Below are 15129 nucleotides of genomic sequence, written 5' to 3'. Positions count from 1 at the left end.
TGATCATAAAAACTTTTGCCTTCAGCACTGCTGGCAAAAAAAAAAATCAACAATGACAGCGTGTGGCATTCTTTTGGGTTGTTTGGTGTCTTAGCTGGGCTGGGCTGTCGGTGCTTGTTAAATTTATGCGCCTCAAGAAACGTTTCATTTGTTAACTTCTAATGTTGGCTGACAGTTTTGGCCGCACTTGGCAACTCAATTTGCCGAGTTTTGCATTTTACTGACTGACTCCGGCGCTCAATCTATCATTTATTGAATGTGCCTCGGCCGGTTGTCGCCTGGAATGTGCTGTCAAATTGTCGTAGCAGCATCATATATACAGCTGCTCCCGGAATGTCGCCTCTTCATCAATAATGCGCAGCTCGAGCGACAGAGTCAAACACAAATCACAAATCATACATGCCAGAGCAGGGAAAAGAGTAGAGTAATAGGGATTTGATTTATGCTCAGCTGCTGCAGCTCTAATACGCTCCACATATAAATGTATACATAGTTTGTATCTATATAAATATGTATGCATGTATGTATGCTCGGCTTTTGCCCCTCATTTATACACTATTTAGATTTCAATTACTCAGCTGCTAGCGCAATTCGAGCTCTTGAATTATTGAAGCGCTTGATTGCAGTCGAGGGCAAAATCCCAAATTCAATCCAATCGATGCACATAGTTAGCTAGAAAACCACTCAACGAATACGTATGTATGTATGCCTGTTTGAGAAGTTTAATTCAAGCAGCAAAATAAATTGGAAATACCAATTTAAAGAGTATTCTGATAAAAGTCGTTATTTTGATGTTCTTACTTTTTGGGTTTATCATTTCAATGATTGCCACTTCAAAAGCCTGACGACATTTCATATGATATCATTCGAATGAGTTCTAGACTCTGTGTGTGTGTGTGGTAAACTGGCAAGGTAAACAGTTTCAGTGTCGTTTTTTCTCTGCATTATTCCCAGTTGAGTTGGAATAAAATAAAAAATAAAATAAGGTAAGACAGAGAGGAAAACTTTTCAGTTGCTATTGCTGCGCTGTGTGCGTGAGATTTTTCATACGCACCGTTGCTCGCAATCAGCAGCAGGGCAGAGACAGGAAGAGACAGAGAGAGAGAGAGAGAGAGAGAGGGAGAGATAATGTGCGTTGCAAGCCTTGTTATTATCCATTTGCCCCCCCTATCAGCTCCCATCAGCAATTTACTGGCGCTAGATGTACCTGCGCCTGGAGCTGGAGGCAACGCATGATGCTCCTTTATTTTGTGGCTTTTACCCTGCCCCATCCTTAGCTGTTATGGTAGGCACGTGATTTCGCTGGGGAGTATTTTAACTTAATTAGGAACGCTTGATACATGCACGGCACATACGCGATAGGCTGTTTGGGCAGGTGATTCACACTTGTCTCTGCTTTTAATCAATATGTGCACATGGCGAAAAAGAGACAGTGACAGTGTGTGAGAGAGAGGGAGGGAGGGAGAGATGTGTGCTTTAATGCCCCTTGGCAGTCGCAAGATCTATGGCCGATTTCAGCCACAATCAATAAGCCCGTAATGCATTCATTAATGTTAATTTAACAACATTTTTCTTTTCATGGCGCCGTGTTCTTCTTCTTCGCACGCACGCAGCGCGTTTGGCCCGGCGTTGAACAACAACAGCACAGAAATTTTGCGACGTCAACAACTTCGGCGGATGACGGCGATGAGAGCTGGCGGAAAAAGCACGAAAAGCACAAACAGCAATCCCTGGCCACCGGTAAGAGAATCCTTTCGACTGTTTACCCACTCTCAGTATTATCGTAAATATTTGGCTTTAATATGAAAATTGATTGGAGTCGAATGGCCGGCTCGGCCACAGTTTGGGTTGGGGGGGCGTGCGGGTCATGTGATTCGAGCTGATTCATTCAGCCTCAGCTTCATTTACAGCACTAAGGGCAGCCTATGACGAGAAATACTATCAGGAACGGGACTTAGCGGATAGGTTCAACTCATTTCTGACTAGACGCAAGGTGCAGAATAGGAATATTAATATAGCTCGCTTAAGGAAGCAGCTGTACCGGGACAGGAAGCGGTTCAATGAATTGAAAGAACGTCTGAACGTCACAAAGCAAATCCAAGCGCAGTCCGCTAAATCGCAAACAAGTGCCGATATTAAAAAAGAAATGAAGAGACAGAGTATGCCCAAACAACGGAAATACATGAGTGTTATGGAGTACAGTAAGTAACTGTAGTTTGCTCACTCATTAGCCAATCGATGGACTGACAGTTCATTCAAACAGGAGCGTTTAAGAACGAGCAGCTCCTGAAAAGTTACGGCCGAAATCAGAAACGTGTAAAGATGCCAAAGGCCAAACCGAGCTGGAAATAGTAAAGAACTGAAGCGAAACTATCAAATCAATCGAATCACAGTTGAGATTCCCCTACAGTAAATAACTCAGAGCAAATAGAATTTGAAATATTCATATTTATATTGAGCAACAGTCGGGAGCCCATAATAAAATAATAATTTAGCTAAGCTAACTCGAAATTTTGTTTCTAAGTCTTAGCTTGCATTGGCTGGTTATTGAACATAAACTGAATATATTATTGAATTATTAAGTTCTATTTATTCAGCTGCCAATTAAAGACTTTAATTGAATCCCGCATTCAAGGATAATTTATCATAAATTGTCATTTAGTTACAGATTAGTGAAACTCACACTCACTTAATGGGCCTGTAATTACCTCTGCTACAAGCCCCTCCCTCTTCAGTCAGCCCCTGCAAATGCAACCGCAATGTCAGCCACAATTACGAAATCCATTCGACAGCCTCAATAATTTATAAATAAATAAATGGCCAGGCTTTAAATGGGTAAATGAAAGTTGAGCACATTTAGATTATAATATATTTAGTTTATATAATATAGTTTTTGGATATTTTTGTTTTCTCTTTCAATATAATGAATTGTTGTTGTTGTCTTTTGGCTTTACCTGTAAAGCTGCGCGCTTAAGTAATGCTAGGCTATATCAAATATTATAATTCATATATGTATGTGCAGCTTAGATGATAAACCTTATCGTGTTTACCCAAAGCCCAAAAAGTCGTTGCTTCGTTTTCCAATTGAGCATTCTGTTACATTCTATCGTCGAGGCTGTCGTAGAGCTCTCCGTCTGTCTGTCTCTTGTCTATGGAATCTCGCGAGAGTTCGGCCTGATCCGTTTGCTCGGACGGCTCGGACGACTCGGTCTGCTGCTGCTGCTGCTCCTGCTGCTGGCGTTCGAGCTCTTTGGCTGGATCGTAGATCTCGAATTCCTCAAACTCGATCTCATCGTATTTGCGGCGCTCATAGATGCTTCTGTCATTGGCCACGTAATGGCGCACCACAGTTTTGTCCACAATGGATGCACTGCTGCTCGCGTTGCTCAGTCGGCGCTCCTGTTGCTGTTGTTGTTGTTGCTTCGGCTGGTGTATTTGCACAGGCACAATGATTTGTTCACGAGCTGTGATTTCCGGGCTCTTGGTCAATTTCATTAATGCTTGCTGATTGGCAGTGGGCGTGCTCGGGTTGACAACGTGCTGGGGCTTAGCTTCCGGCTGTTTGGCCAGCGTATAGGCCAAATCCACATTTTTATTGCGACACACTTTGTTGTTAGTGCCTGGCTTATCGCAGTTGCCGTTGCCATTGGCGTTGGCGTTGCTATTCTCACGCTTCGCACTTAAATCGAGGCGTATATTCATAGCCTGGCTCTGGTATGTCGCAGCGGCTCCATTCTGCTTATCATGCACATCTTGGGACTCACTCAGCTCCGCCTGCACGGCCTCCAGCAGCACATTGATGTGATTATTTACTGTCACTTGTCGACGAGCTGTCGCCTGCTCCTGGAGCTGCTGTGCCTGTCTCTTGGCGGCGGTGCTCTGGCTGTTAATGGTCAGATTGGCATCGCCATCGCCAGCCGGCGGCTGTTGGCTGCACTCAAAGTGATGAACCATTTTGCGCACCACCTCGCTATCTCCCAGCAAGGAGTCACCTTCATCCGTGCCCGCCAGCTCCAGTCGGCTGCTGCAGCTGTTTGACTTGACCAACTTGAATTTAATGCCTGCAATCGAAGAGCGAGAGAGAGAGGGGGAGGGGGAGAAGTTGAATGATGAAATGCATTGAGCAGACGTGATTACTAGTCGGGCGTGCGCTTACCCTGATACGAGTCCTGTTGCTGCTCCTGCTGCTCGTGCGTGCAGCTCTCACGAGGCGGACACCCTTTGCACGACTCGATTTGACGCACCCGCAAGCGTGTAGCACTGCTCGAATTTCCATTAATCAACTGTGGATTTATCTGCATTGCTGTTCCTGCTCCCCCTGCTGCTGCCGATGCTGTGGTCGTGGGTGCCTCTTTGTCCAGCACTCTGCCGCCATAGTAGGTAACTGTGGAACCGCATTCTCGTATTTTAGCTAGCACGTCCTGCGAGAGAGGAAGGGAGAGAGAGAGAGGGAGAGTGAGTTGGAATTGGGCTTGGCCCGTCAGCTTAATGCGCTGTCATCAAAGCCTAATGGTCCATAAAGGCGCACGCAGCCCGTTGCTGGACATTTGGAAATTTGGACATTTGCTGTTACTTACATTGCTCACATAATATGTGTCGCACATGTCCGTCTCCGCATCGTCGTCCTCATTGTCGTCGTCATGACTATCATTCTCGTGTCCCGCGTGCTCATCCTGCATGTCCGCCTCCAGCTGCGTCTGCTCCAAATTGTGCTCATAAATTTGCCGGTAGCGAGAATCACCTGCCACCCCGCCCACGCACCAGGTGCGCCGGCTGGCTAGCTTAGCTCTGGCCTTGGCGTTCGCCGCATTGCTGTTGTGTCGCCTCACCACGTCCAGCACGTGCACGTTCTTGCATGCCGTCACGGGCGACTCTTTGGCCGGCGCCTCGGTCTGATTGTGGCACTCGCCGCAGGGCGAGGACAGGTCACCGCTAGAGATGCCGCTCGAGAGGCTGGCGTTGTCCCAGTGCTTCACCTTGTGCTCCTCCAGCAGCTCCATGCCCTTGGGCTGCTCCTCGGCCAAGGCGCTGCCGTTCGATGCGGCGCCATAGCTGGTGTCTATGGTCAGATAGCGATAGCCATGCGCCCGCCGGCTCTTTGGACTCAGCTGGCAGGCGGAACCACCGAACTTTTGCTGCGCGTGGACGAGCATGCCCTGGCCAGGTGTGGGCAGGATGTTCTGCTCGAAGAAGCGACGCACATTGCGCACCGTATCCGGATCGGGCAGCTCTTCCTCATAGAGCTCGCGGTTCACTCTCACAGGCTGATAGAAAAAGTGTCGCTTCGCACCTGAGCCGCCCACCTGGCGCTGCCTCACCTTCTTGGGCGCCGTCGTGGCTACCTGTGCGTTTTGCCTGGGCGGCTTTGGTGGTGGTACTCCTCCTGCTCCTCCTGCTCCTCCTGCTGCTCCAGCTGCTGGTGCTGTAACACCCACTGTTAAGGGTCGTTCGATTTTCGTACGCACCGGCTCCACAATCACCACATTATTGTTGCTCAACAGCTCCTGGAAGCTGTAGTCCTGCAGGTATTGAATGAGTCCATCGAACTGCGCCTCCTTCTTGTTGCGTGTGGTCAGAATGTTTCTGCGAATCAGCTGCTGCGACTTGAGCACCTTGTAGCGTATGTGATCGAACTGTGCCCCATCCTCGTCATCATCGACGCCCTCCTGCCGCTCCTGCGGCGCCGCGCTCACAATCGTTGCCTTCTGTGCGCCATCGCCCAGCTCCACAATCTCAATCGAGGGCGGCATGATGCTGCAGTAGTCGCCGCTGTTGCCTGCTGCTGCTGCTGCTGCTGCTGCTGGCTTCTCGCCCTCTGGCGCCGTCGTCACTTTGGTGCCCAGCTGGAAACTGAGCCGTGGGCTCTGCTCCTTATTGGCTGCTTCGGTGCCTGGCTCATTGCCCGCCAGTCGGTTCCAGTAGCATTTCACCGCATCAACTTTTTGCAGATACTCCGTGGCCACCTCGCCGCTCTCGTTGCTCACAGTGCTGGCCATGCTGCGGGCACTGCTGCGTCGCCGCAGGCTGCCGGCTCCACTGGCATTGCTGCTGTCCACAACATGCAGAATCTGTGGACGGGACATTTTCTGTCGGCCGAATGAATCGCTGCCGGCTGTTGACAGCACCTTTATGGGTCTGGCTCTGTAAATGGATGCTCCGGCGCTGAGCACTCGTCGCTCTGGCGGCTTGCCTCCCGCTGAGCTGCTGGCGCGACGCAACGAACGCTGCGCGATGGGTTGCCCGGTATTTGGGGGTGCAGTAGCTGTGCTTGACTTGCTTGGCTCCTCTTGAATCGCCTCCGTTTGAATTATGTTGTTCTGTGCGTCGGTGACAATGATGCGAAAGGATGGTGGCTGCTCTGACTGCTCTGCTGGCTCGGGCCTCTCCTTGGCTCGTTGACGGATCTCCTGGGCACGTCGCTCAATTAGTTTGCTGAAATTTGCTACCTCGATGACGGGCGCCTCTTTCGGTTGCTCTAGCTGCGGCAGGGACTCTGATTGGTTATCGTTATCGTTATCGTTGTTGTTATCGCTTACGCTCTGTTCGTTGCTTGAATAGTGTTCGTTAAGCTCCTCGTCTGCAATGGGCGGGGGCGGTGGCGGCAGTGGCTGCTCTTCCGCTTCAATGCACTGCTCCGCATCGATTTCCACCTCAATTGGCGCGGGAAATTCCTGTTGCACGGCTTCTTTGCTTTTCTGCACTTGACTTTGCTCCGGCGCTGCCGCCTCCTGCTGATTTTCCTTTCTCGCTGCGTGAGTGGAGTCTGCCCTCTCGCGCTGCCTCTCACGCTCCTCGTACTCCTTTTGTCTGGCCTTCTGATGGGCACGGCCGAAGCGTCTGATGGAATCGTACGTCTCGGCCCGTGTCACCTCGCCGCTCTCTCCGCTCTGTCCCCTCTGGCGCTTGGACTCCTTGCGCTGCTGCTGACGCTGTAGATTGTAGGATGTCCGGAGCTCCTTGTCAATGTTTTCACAAACTTTTAAACTAACACCAATATTCACATCCGGCAGACTGTGATACTGGTTCTCGACGAGATTCGATTTGTGCGTCGCTGTCACCACAAAGGTGTCTGTGGCCTGCCGCTTTAGCTCGGGCGGAGCTGGCTGCTTTAGCTCTTCCTGCTTCAGTTTCCGCTTCTCGACCACACTCAATATTCTCGGCTTGCTCGCTGCACTGGAGGTGACGCCCACATTGATGCTGCTGCAAGGCGCCTGCTCGACCCTAAGCACCTGTGTGTATATCTGTGCCTCGACCTTGGCTGCGGTCAGCAGTGGCTGCTCCTGCTTTGGCTTCGGCTCCTTATCCTGCTCCTGCTCTTGCTCTTTCTTTGCTTCCCGTTCACTCTCTAGCTCCTCGCCCTTCTTCTGCTGCTTTGGCTGCGGTTCGTACACAGTGTCTTCTATGGATATATGCAGCAGACTACGTGTTTCCAGCTCTCCGCTCTCCAGGCAACTCGTGAACGTGCGCTGCTCAAAGCTCTCACAGCTCTCGCCTATCAGAGTGCACTCGGAGCTGTCTTCGGACGATAAATAGACCGAGTCGTAGGCGATGAGCTTATCCAACTGCTCGTTGTGTGTTCGCTTTAGTGTGCCGTCGCTGTCGCTGGCTGCTGTCTCAGTGGGCGTGGCTAGGCTCTGCTCAGCCTCGGTAAAGTCGCCCTCTTCGCCGTGCTCGTCTTCGCTGCTCTCGAAGCGTGTGCGAGTCGTAGTCGTTAGGCTGATCAGCTCGTAGCTCTCCTCGGCCGCCCCCGAATCACTTTGCTGGAAGATCTGCTCAATGTGCGTCAGATCGTACTCCTGTTCGGAGAGCGAGGGGCTGTCGGTTTGGTCGTCCGAATTGCTGGTGGTTGTCTCTGGGAAGACGCTGCTCTGGCTCAGCTCTGGGCACGACTCGCCGCCCAGATCAATGTGCCGCTGCTGATGGCAGTGATGGTGGGCCCTGTGGTGGTGCTGCTGCTGCTGCTGTCGCCGGGATTGGTAGATGCGTGGCCTCTCGCTCAGCAGGGTGACTGCCTGCTCAAGTGCCTCGAACTCTAGAGAGGAGGGCTGCTGCTGCTGCTGCTGATCGGAGTGGCTCTGGTGCAGTGAGTTCTTAAAGTAATCCGAATTCAAGCTCTCTAAATCGCTCTTGTCGTTGTGCCACGGATGCAGTTGCTCACTCAAGCCCAATGCCAAGGCGTCCAAGCGTTTCAGATTATCGTAATAGACGTCAAAATCACGAGCGTCGCACTGATGTCGCTGCCTCTGTGGACAATGATGATGTTTATGTTGTTGTTGTTGCTGCTGTTGGTGTTGCTGTTGTAGCAACTGCTGGTGCTGTTGCTGATGCGAATCGCAAGTGGTTGCACCGCTTGTATTGCTCTGGGTGTCCTCCGCCTCTGGCTCTGTCTGCTCGCTCGCTGCGCTTTGCTGCTGCTGCTGCTGCTGCTGCTGTTTGCTGTGCAGTCTGTTGGGGGCGTTGAATCAAAATGGGAATTGAGATTATAATGAGGCTATTGTTTAGCGTTTGCATTTGCTGATTGTTGACTGTTATCCGAACTAAATTATAGCCAAGCTCGGCGATTGTCTCACAATCTGGCCTTGTTTGGGCATTGAGATTCAGTCGCCGGCTGAACAATTGCTTTGGCATTGGCCCACAATCAATGCGATTAAATATTCAGTTGATCAACTAAACAAATGACAACAGACAACAACCGCAGGATATTCGGGAATCTGCCTAAACTCAACTCAAAGACCAAATGTTTTGCTAGTTATCGTAGCTGAAGCTAAGCTCGCATTCAGCTGAAGCTGATGCATGTCATGAACCCAACTAAGCTTTTATTATCGCGTAATTTTCTTTGTACTTAACGTGCTCAACCTTCGATCTAAGCCAAGTGCCGCCCCGTCTCAGTTAACAGCTCACGTTGCTCTAGTCGAGCCACTTGACGTCGCGATTTGCGGCAAATTAAATGAAAGCCGAGTGCAATTGCTGCTGCTGCTGCTGTTGCATGGGAAGCTGGCGGAGACAGCTGCTTGTCATTGGCCGTAATGGTATCCTGGCTAAGAGCAACTGACAGTGACATAAATCAGACAAGGATGCGCTTGTACGGCTGTCAAGCATGCCACATGCCACATACCACATGCCACAGGCTTAAACGAAGCACATTCACAGTTTTTAGCTCAATTAACAGAAACGGTTATGCAATCGACTCGATGGCCGCACGCAATGTCAAACTACATTCACAATTCGCATTATAAACAATGGCGAAAACTATGAAAACTATTGCCAATCGATCGAAATACAGAAAAAACAATTGCGCTAACCTGTTGAGCAGGCCGCAAACGTCGCGTAACAACTGAAAAGATGCTCGGCGCAAAACAGTTTTGACTACGTTAGACGTGGCGTATGCGTGTTTAGCTGCCAGTCATACACTAGACAGCACAATAATTAAACATCATTATGATGCTGTCATTATGAGCTGCTTCTATTATAGATTTTGGCATAGCTAATTAAGCTGAGACGTGTGAACTGTGCCAGCGAACTGGGAAAAAAAATATTGAATTGAACTAATTGAGAAACGAATTTGAAGAGCTGAGCAACAGAGACTATGGACGACTTGAGTTCTTAGTATATGGCTTGCTAGCATAAATAGAATACCTCAATCGATCAATTACATCTCAATACTCATCTAATGCCTAGCTTGTAGTCTAGTGTATTTCTATTATTATTTGTTTTGGCTGTAATGACTCACCTTGGCGATTCGCGGAAAAAACCGCGATTAACTAGCCGCGCACGCGGTATGAGCTGCGATCGCCGGCGACTGCTATTTGCGGAGCCAATTTGCAGATCGCTAAATGTCTCCTCACGTATCACGGCCAAGCTGCGCGATCTTCGCAAGCTGCACGATTCGCTGCCAAAGTCAAGGAATGTGGCTGTAACTGTTGCTGTTGCACCTGTCCCTGGTGTTGAAGTGGTCGTTGTTGTTGTTGACGCTGTCACTGTTGTTGTTGCTGCTGTTGCTGTTGCTGCTGCTGTTGCTGCTGCTGCTGCTGTGTCTGCTGGGCTAGTGGCAGCAGGTGAGGGAGCTGCTGCTGGCTCGTAGCTATCATTAACTAAAAAGCAATTCAATTTCGTGTTATGCTCGAGTGCATTCAACTGAAGGCCGGCCGGCGGCCAGACGTCTGTCTACTCACCCGCGTAGTTGTCGACCTGCTCAAGCGGAGCTTCCGCATCGAAACGCCAGTAGAACTCGGCTATGTCCAAGGCGTTCTCCTCACGCTCCAGCTGCGAGTAGTCCAAGGAGCGGGCGTTCCTCAGCTGACCCTGGCCAACGGCGGTGGCAATGCCCACACGGCACTGCGTCCAGTGTGGCTGTGCGTGCGGCGTCAGCGGCGGCTCTGGGTGGTGCGCGTGGTGCGGCCGATGGTGCAACAGTTGCCTCTGCCTGTGATCTATGCCAGCGCCAGCTGCGCCGTGGCAGCTGGTGGCCAAATCGAGATGCGAGACGGATTTGTGCGTGTGTCGCCAGCCAGCGGCGCGCAGCTGCGGACAGCGTGGATCGTGTGTGGTCTTCTGGTGGTGGTGGGCGTAGTGCTGGTGCTGGTGCTGGTGCTGATAGCTCGTATCCTCCAGGCGTACGCGATCCACGTAGTTATGTTGATAGCTGTAGCTGTCCTTGCCGCTGCCAAGAGAAGAGAAGAGAAGAGGAGAGAGTTAAAGTTTTAAACTAATTAAATATTTAATATTAGCTTGGCTTAACCAAGATTTCTATTAGCAAACTCTGCTCCCTCTCTTTGATTGGTCAAATCTTAGCTAACTTGGCTCCGGCACGTTTGACCATCAAAAGGCATGGCCAAGTTCTCTGTTTAACAGGTATTGCTGGTTGACCACTAAGTGAATTAGGCCTAATGTCTGGGCCGATAAACGTAAATTGGACTCATTCATTTGTACACAACCACACACAGTCACACACACGCACGCACACGCACACACACATATGTATATACACTTAGTTGAGTATATTTATATGTACATATACAGAAGTCAGAGGTTTTTACGAATCAGCAGAAACGCTCAGAGAAACACTTTGCTCATCGAAGCATTTAAGCCAACCAATTGCTGTTGGCTCTCAGCTCTTGCCTAGATTTTCCTTTCTGCCTTTGGCCCTTTCCTGCAGCTTTATATCGACTTAAAAGGTTGCGCCACCTTGACTGCTTGGCTGTTGCTTGATATGCAGTCGCTTGTTAAATGAAGCGTGGGATATGCCGCAGCTTTTAAGGGTTGGGCACCATCCCATTGCGACAGTTGCGAGGGAGAGAGGCGGAGGAGATGGCAGCTGTCTGGCAGGTAAAAGCCAAAGCTATTTGGCATTTTGTAAATGCTGGAAGTCTGCTGCGAATTGCCTGATTGATTGGATGGCTTGATTGCGCATTTGCTTAACCATGAACTACGAAATGGAAAGCCAGAAGTTGGAAATGTGCAAGTTCAGGGAAAAACTACTATAAAAAGTATTCTTAATGAAAAAGAAGAAGACGCTGATATATATTCAATTAGAGATGTCGGATAACACTTGCACTTCGGAATAAATTATTATAGGACTTTTTCTTAGCACTTTACACTTTGCCTGCACAATTCTAATGAGAAGTCCGTTTCTTATTGGAATAGCTGCTCAAGCTAGCTTGGCTGTAGCTGCTTTGATACTAATTTGTCTCAGGAACTCATTGTTCTTTTATAGCTTCCCAGCACAAAGGCTGAGTTGAGCTCACCAGCTTTGCAGAGTATTTGTTTCTTACTCAGTTGTAATTTGGTCTCCATTTTAAGTGTAAGACACTTGGCAAGCATGAATAAAGTCGATAATAATTGTTTTGTTTTTGTGCATCATTTCCCGTAGAGATGCGAGCTATTTGCAATAGAAACAAATTAAATTGGCATCGTAGCGCTCAGGTGCTTACATCCATTTAATCCCCTTTATTTGGTCTACTTTTGCCTGAATATTTCAACTAAATACTTTCGCAAAGCAGTAAGCTTTCCGTTTGGATGGCGGGGCGGGGCGAGTATGTTAATTGCTGGAGCCCACAGTAGTTGAGCTCTCCGGGGCTGAGCGGGGCGGTGCTAAAGGGCACCATTTGGGGATGCTGCCAACTTTGGTGGCGCCCATTACAATTGCAAATGTTGCCATCTAATGCTTAACTATGCGAAATGCGAACCTTGCGAATGCGAGTGCCAGCGCCAGGATTGTGGGGCGCCATGCTGGCGTCTGCTGCCGTTCGAGTGTCTGGGCGGCAGCTGCTGCCGCTTCTTACTCTCATATGCGACGTCTGGCCAAAGTTTATGAAGCGCATCCACAAATAGGCCAAGCTGCAGCTGCAGCATTGAGTGCGACCCAGCGCTGACCTATATGGAAATCGACCATATGTCCGCCTCTAAGCTCATGTGTTGCCAAACTGGCATGCATAGAGCACGGCAAAGAAAGTAAGCCCAAGCATCGTATCTATATAAGTTCTTTGCATTTGTATGCATAAATCTCTCAAATATATGCAGGAATCTCTATATCAAGAGATGCTTCGCTTGACATGCCTTTGGTTTTTCAACTAACCTCAATTGTCTGGGCTTTACATATCCAGCACATGCTGGGAGGAGGGGTCAGAGGTCAGAGCTTGTGGCATGGGCCAGAGTACATTTTGTCTTTGCTCTCTGAAGAATTTCGTGTTGCGCTTTTATTTTGTAATTCAATTAAAAGTTAATTAGCTGACTGTCATTAGCGTTGCCAACCCACACACACGCACATACACAGTGACCCGCCCTCTTTAAGTCTTTGGCAATGCCTGCAAAAATTTCGCAAAGCATTTTGTTATCGTTCTTTGCGTGTTTGTCGAGCGATTTTATTTAAGTGGATTTATCTTGTGATCTTGTGAAACTTTTACCTTTAAGAAAATGTTGTTAATTTCTTTATTGCTTTCTCAACTTTGATGTTTAATACCCTGTGAAATGGGTTACGAAGGTAGGCTAAGCGGATGCTATACGGATTACTCTTAAAGGAGTCTTATAAGGTATGCTAAGCTAGAGGGCAGGGTAGAAAGAGAGAGAAACAAATCAGGGGGGAAATAAATCAAGAGAGACTAGCAGAGCTAGAATCACAGATAAAGATCAGTAGGAAAAGTGTGATTAATAGAGAAAAGGCAAAAGTAAAAGAACTAGAGAGAGTAAAACAGACTGAGGCAAAGAACAAGTGAGAATTGATTTATTAAAGTCATAAATTTAATGTTAGGCAGAGAGAAGAAGTGAAGTTAAGCTAAGAGAAAAAGCGACAAAAAAGTTTGATATGAGCAATAGCTTAATTGAGCACGTCGCTGGGTATCCCCTAGTCGCATACGCTTATCTCTTGTCGCTTTAATTGCATTTTTGCAACTTAATATCTTAATATTTGCCCATGGAGTAGTGTTCTTTGTGCTGTTTGCAATCTGCTTTCAGCTGTAATTACTTTCGAATACAAAAAAAAATAAAACAAAAACAGAAAGAGAGAACAACAACGCGTATACGTATTCTTTAAACATGTATGAATCGTATTTGCTTACACTTGTACTAGGTAAAGAAATACGTTAATTACAGTTGTTTTTCCTCTGTTTATTTGCGACTTTATGACAGTCAGCATTTGAAGTAATCGCAAATTTAATTCGGTCGCAAGTCACGTGTTTTTTGTTTTTATTGGCATTTTATTTGCAATTTAGCTTACTTGCTACGTGAGATGCATACGATTCCGTAACACAGTGAAAAAGTTGCTTTTACCCTGGCTTTTTATTCAAGCGAATTGAGATATTTTCTATAAATTCAATGAAATGTTGCATGCCACCGAATGCTGCCAAAGAATGTTTGTGATTGCATATATTAAAACTGTCAGCAGCAGCTACTTAAAACGTCATAATTTATGCGCACAAAAATCAGTTTAAAATACACACAGAATAACGAAAAATGAATATAAAAATCAATAAATTAATTTCATGAAAGAAATTTTAAACTGTTTAATGCCAGTCAAGATTCGTATTAATTCGCACACGCGAATTAATTTACAGCTCATCATTAAAGAGCGTAGCTGCTAATTTAATTATATATGCAAAGAGCGCTAAAAACAAAAAACATGCAAAAGAAAAAATGCCATTAAAAGACTACAAAGAAATATTCGTGCCGAAATGGAAATGGCCAACTCGCATGACAGCTTCAAATTAATTAACACAGAAAACTATTGGGCGAATGAAAAAACACAAAAAATATTTAATGAAAAAAACATAGAAATCTACAGCAGAAACAATAAGCCATGGCTAACAATTTACATGAAAAGCAGCAACAATAAACGAAGCATAAACTCGCAAAATATAAAAGCTGGAAAAAAAAGAACAGTTAAAATACAAGGAAATTGTTGCAATTGCACTTTTCGCAGAGCATATTTTATAGTTGCCCAACTAGAATAAATGCGAACAAATATTAAAGACCCCAGATAGAGATAGAGAAAGAGATGGAGAGAAAGAATAAATAATATAAAGCCAGGCAGGCAAACACACTCGAGCAATCAGAGCATAGACATTGAAGAGCCGATGAGCTGAAGAGCCGCAGTCGGTAGGAGCGGGAGGAGTTGGAGACGGGGGAGGTCTGTGGCGCAGTCGGTGGAATTGAATTGCCTAAAAGGCAGCTGCCAAAAACCTGATGACAGAGCCACAAGCAGCGCCAGGGAGACGCAAGGCAACACAACACGCGACATTTGCAATGACATTTTCGAAAATTTGCCAATTTCCACGATGATTCCATCGACAGGCAACAACAGCAACAACAACAACAACAGCAATAACGAAGCGTCGAGTGACGCGAATGGCGCCGCAGGCCTCGAAATGCGACTGCGGCGAAAATTACAGACAAAGAGAGGGAGAGAGGATGCGGTGGGCCAATGAGAGTGAGAGTGAGGGTGAGAGAGTGGCGACCAGGGCATCAGGAAGTTCTGTATTTCTACTCGAACAGCGACTGTCTCTAATAAATGCTAAATCAATTTACTCTGCCTCTGCCCAGCCACAATTCGTTCGTCCAGCCATGACAGAAACATGATTACCAGAAATTCCAATTGCAGCCATAAATCATATGGCAATGGCAACGGCTGCCAACTAT

The 15129-nt window shown here is 47.6% G+C and overlaps 2 protein-coding genes across 6 annotated transcripts in view; one reads left to right on the top strand and one right to left on the bottom strand.

Annotated features, from left to right (window-relative positions):
• Positions 1–15129, top strand: part of MCU (mitochondrial calcium uniporter) — a 43562-nt gene that overhangs the window by 10499 nt on the left and 17934 nt on the right. For all 4 annotated transcript variants that reach the window (XM_089260059.1, XM_018101919.3, XM_089260060.1 and 1 more), the window contains exon 2: positions 1614–1740. In XM_089260059.1, the coding sequence (XP_089116185.1) occupies positions 1614–1740 (127 nt within the window). The remainder of the gene's footprint in view (positions 1–1613; positions 1741–15129) is intronic.
• On the bottom strand, positions 2827–13850 carry jv (javelin). 2 transcript variants are annotated; one of them, XM_089260056.1, is made up of 6 exons: positions 13554–13850; positions 10173–10660; positions 9731–10091; positions 4578–8445; positions 4157–4421; positions 2827–4061 (listed from the first exon to the last, which is right to left on the bottom strand). In XM_089260056.1, exons 1-6 carry the CDS (start codon positions 13628–13630, stop codon positions 3097–3099), a joined length of 6024 nt encoding a protein of 2007 aa, XP_089116182.1. In that variant the 5' UTR covers positions 13631–13850; the 3' UTR covers positions 2827–3096. The 2 variants fall into 2 exon arrangements, with proteins under 2 accessions (XP_089116182.1, XP_089116183.1); XM_089260057.1 differs by having other exon boundaries at positions 4578–8436.

The sequence above is a fragment of the Drosophila navojoa genome, chromosome 4 (assembly GCF_054131105.1).
Source record: "Drosophila navojoa isolate 15081-1374.11 chromosome 4, UAZ_NAV_1.0, whole genome shotgun sequence".
In the NCBI taxonomy this organism is placed as follows: domain Eukaryota; kingdom Metazoa; phylum Arthropoda; class Insecta; order Diptera; family Drosophilidae; genus Drosophila; species Drosophila navojoa.
The sequence above is the reverse complement of the archived record's forward strand: the minus strand, read 5'-3'. Positions and strand labels throughout refer to the sequence as shown.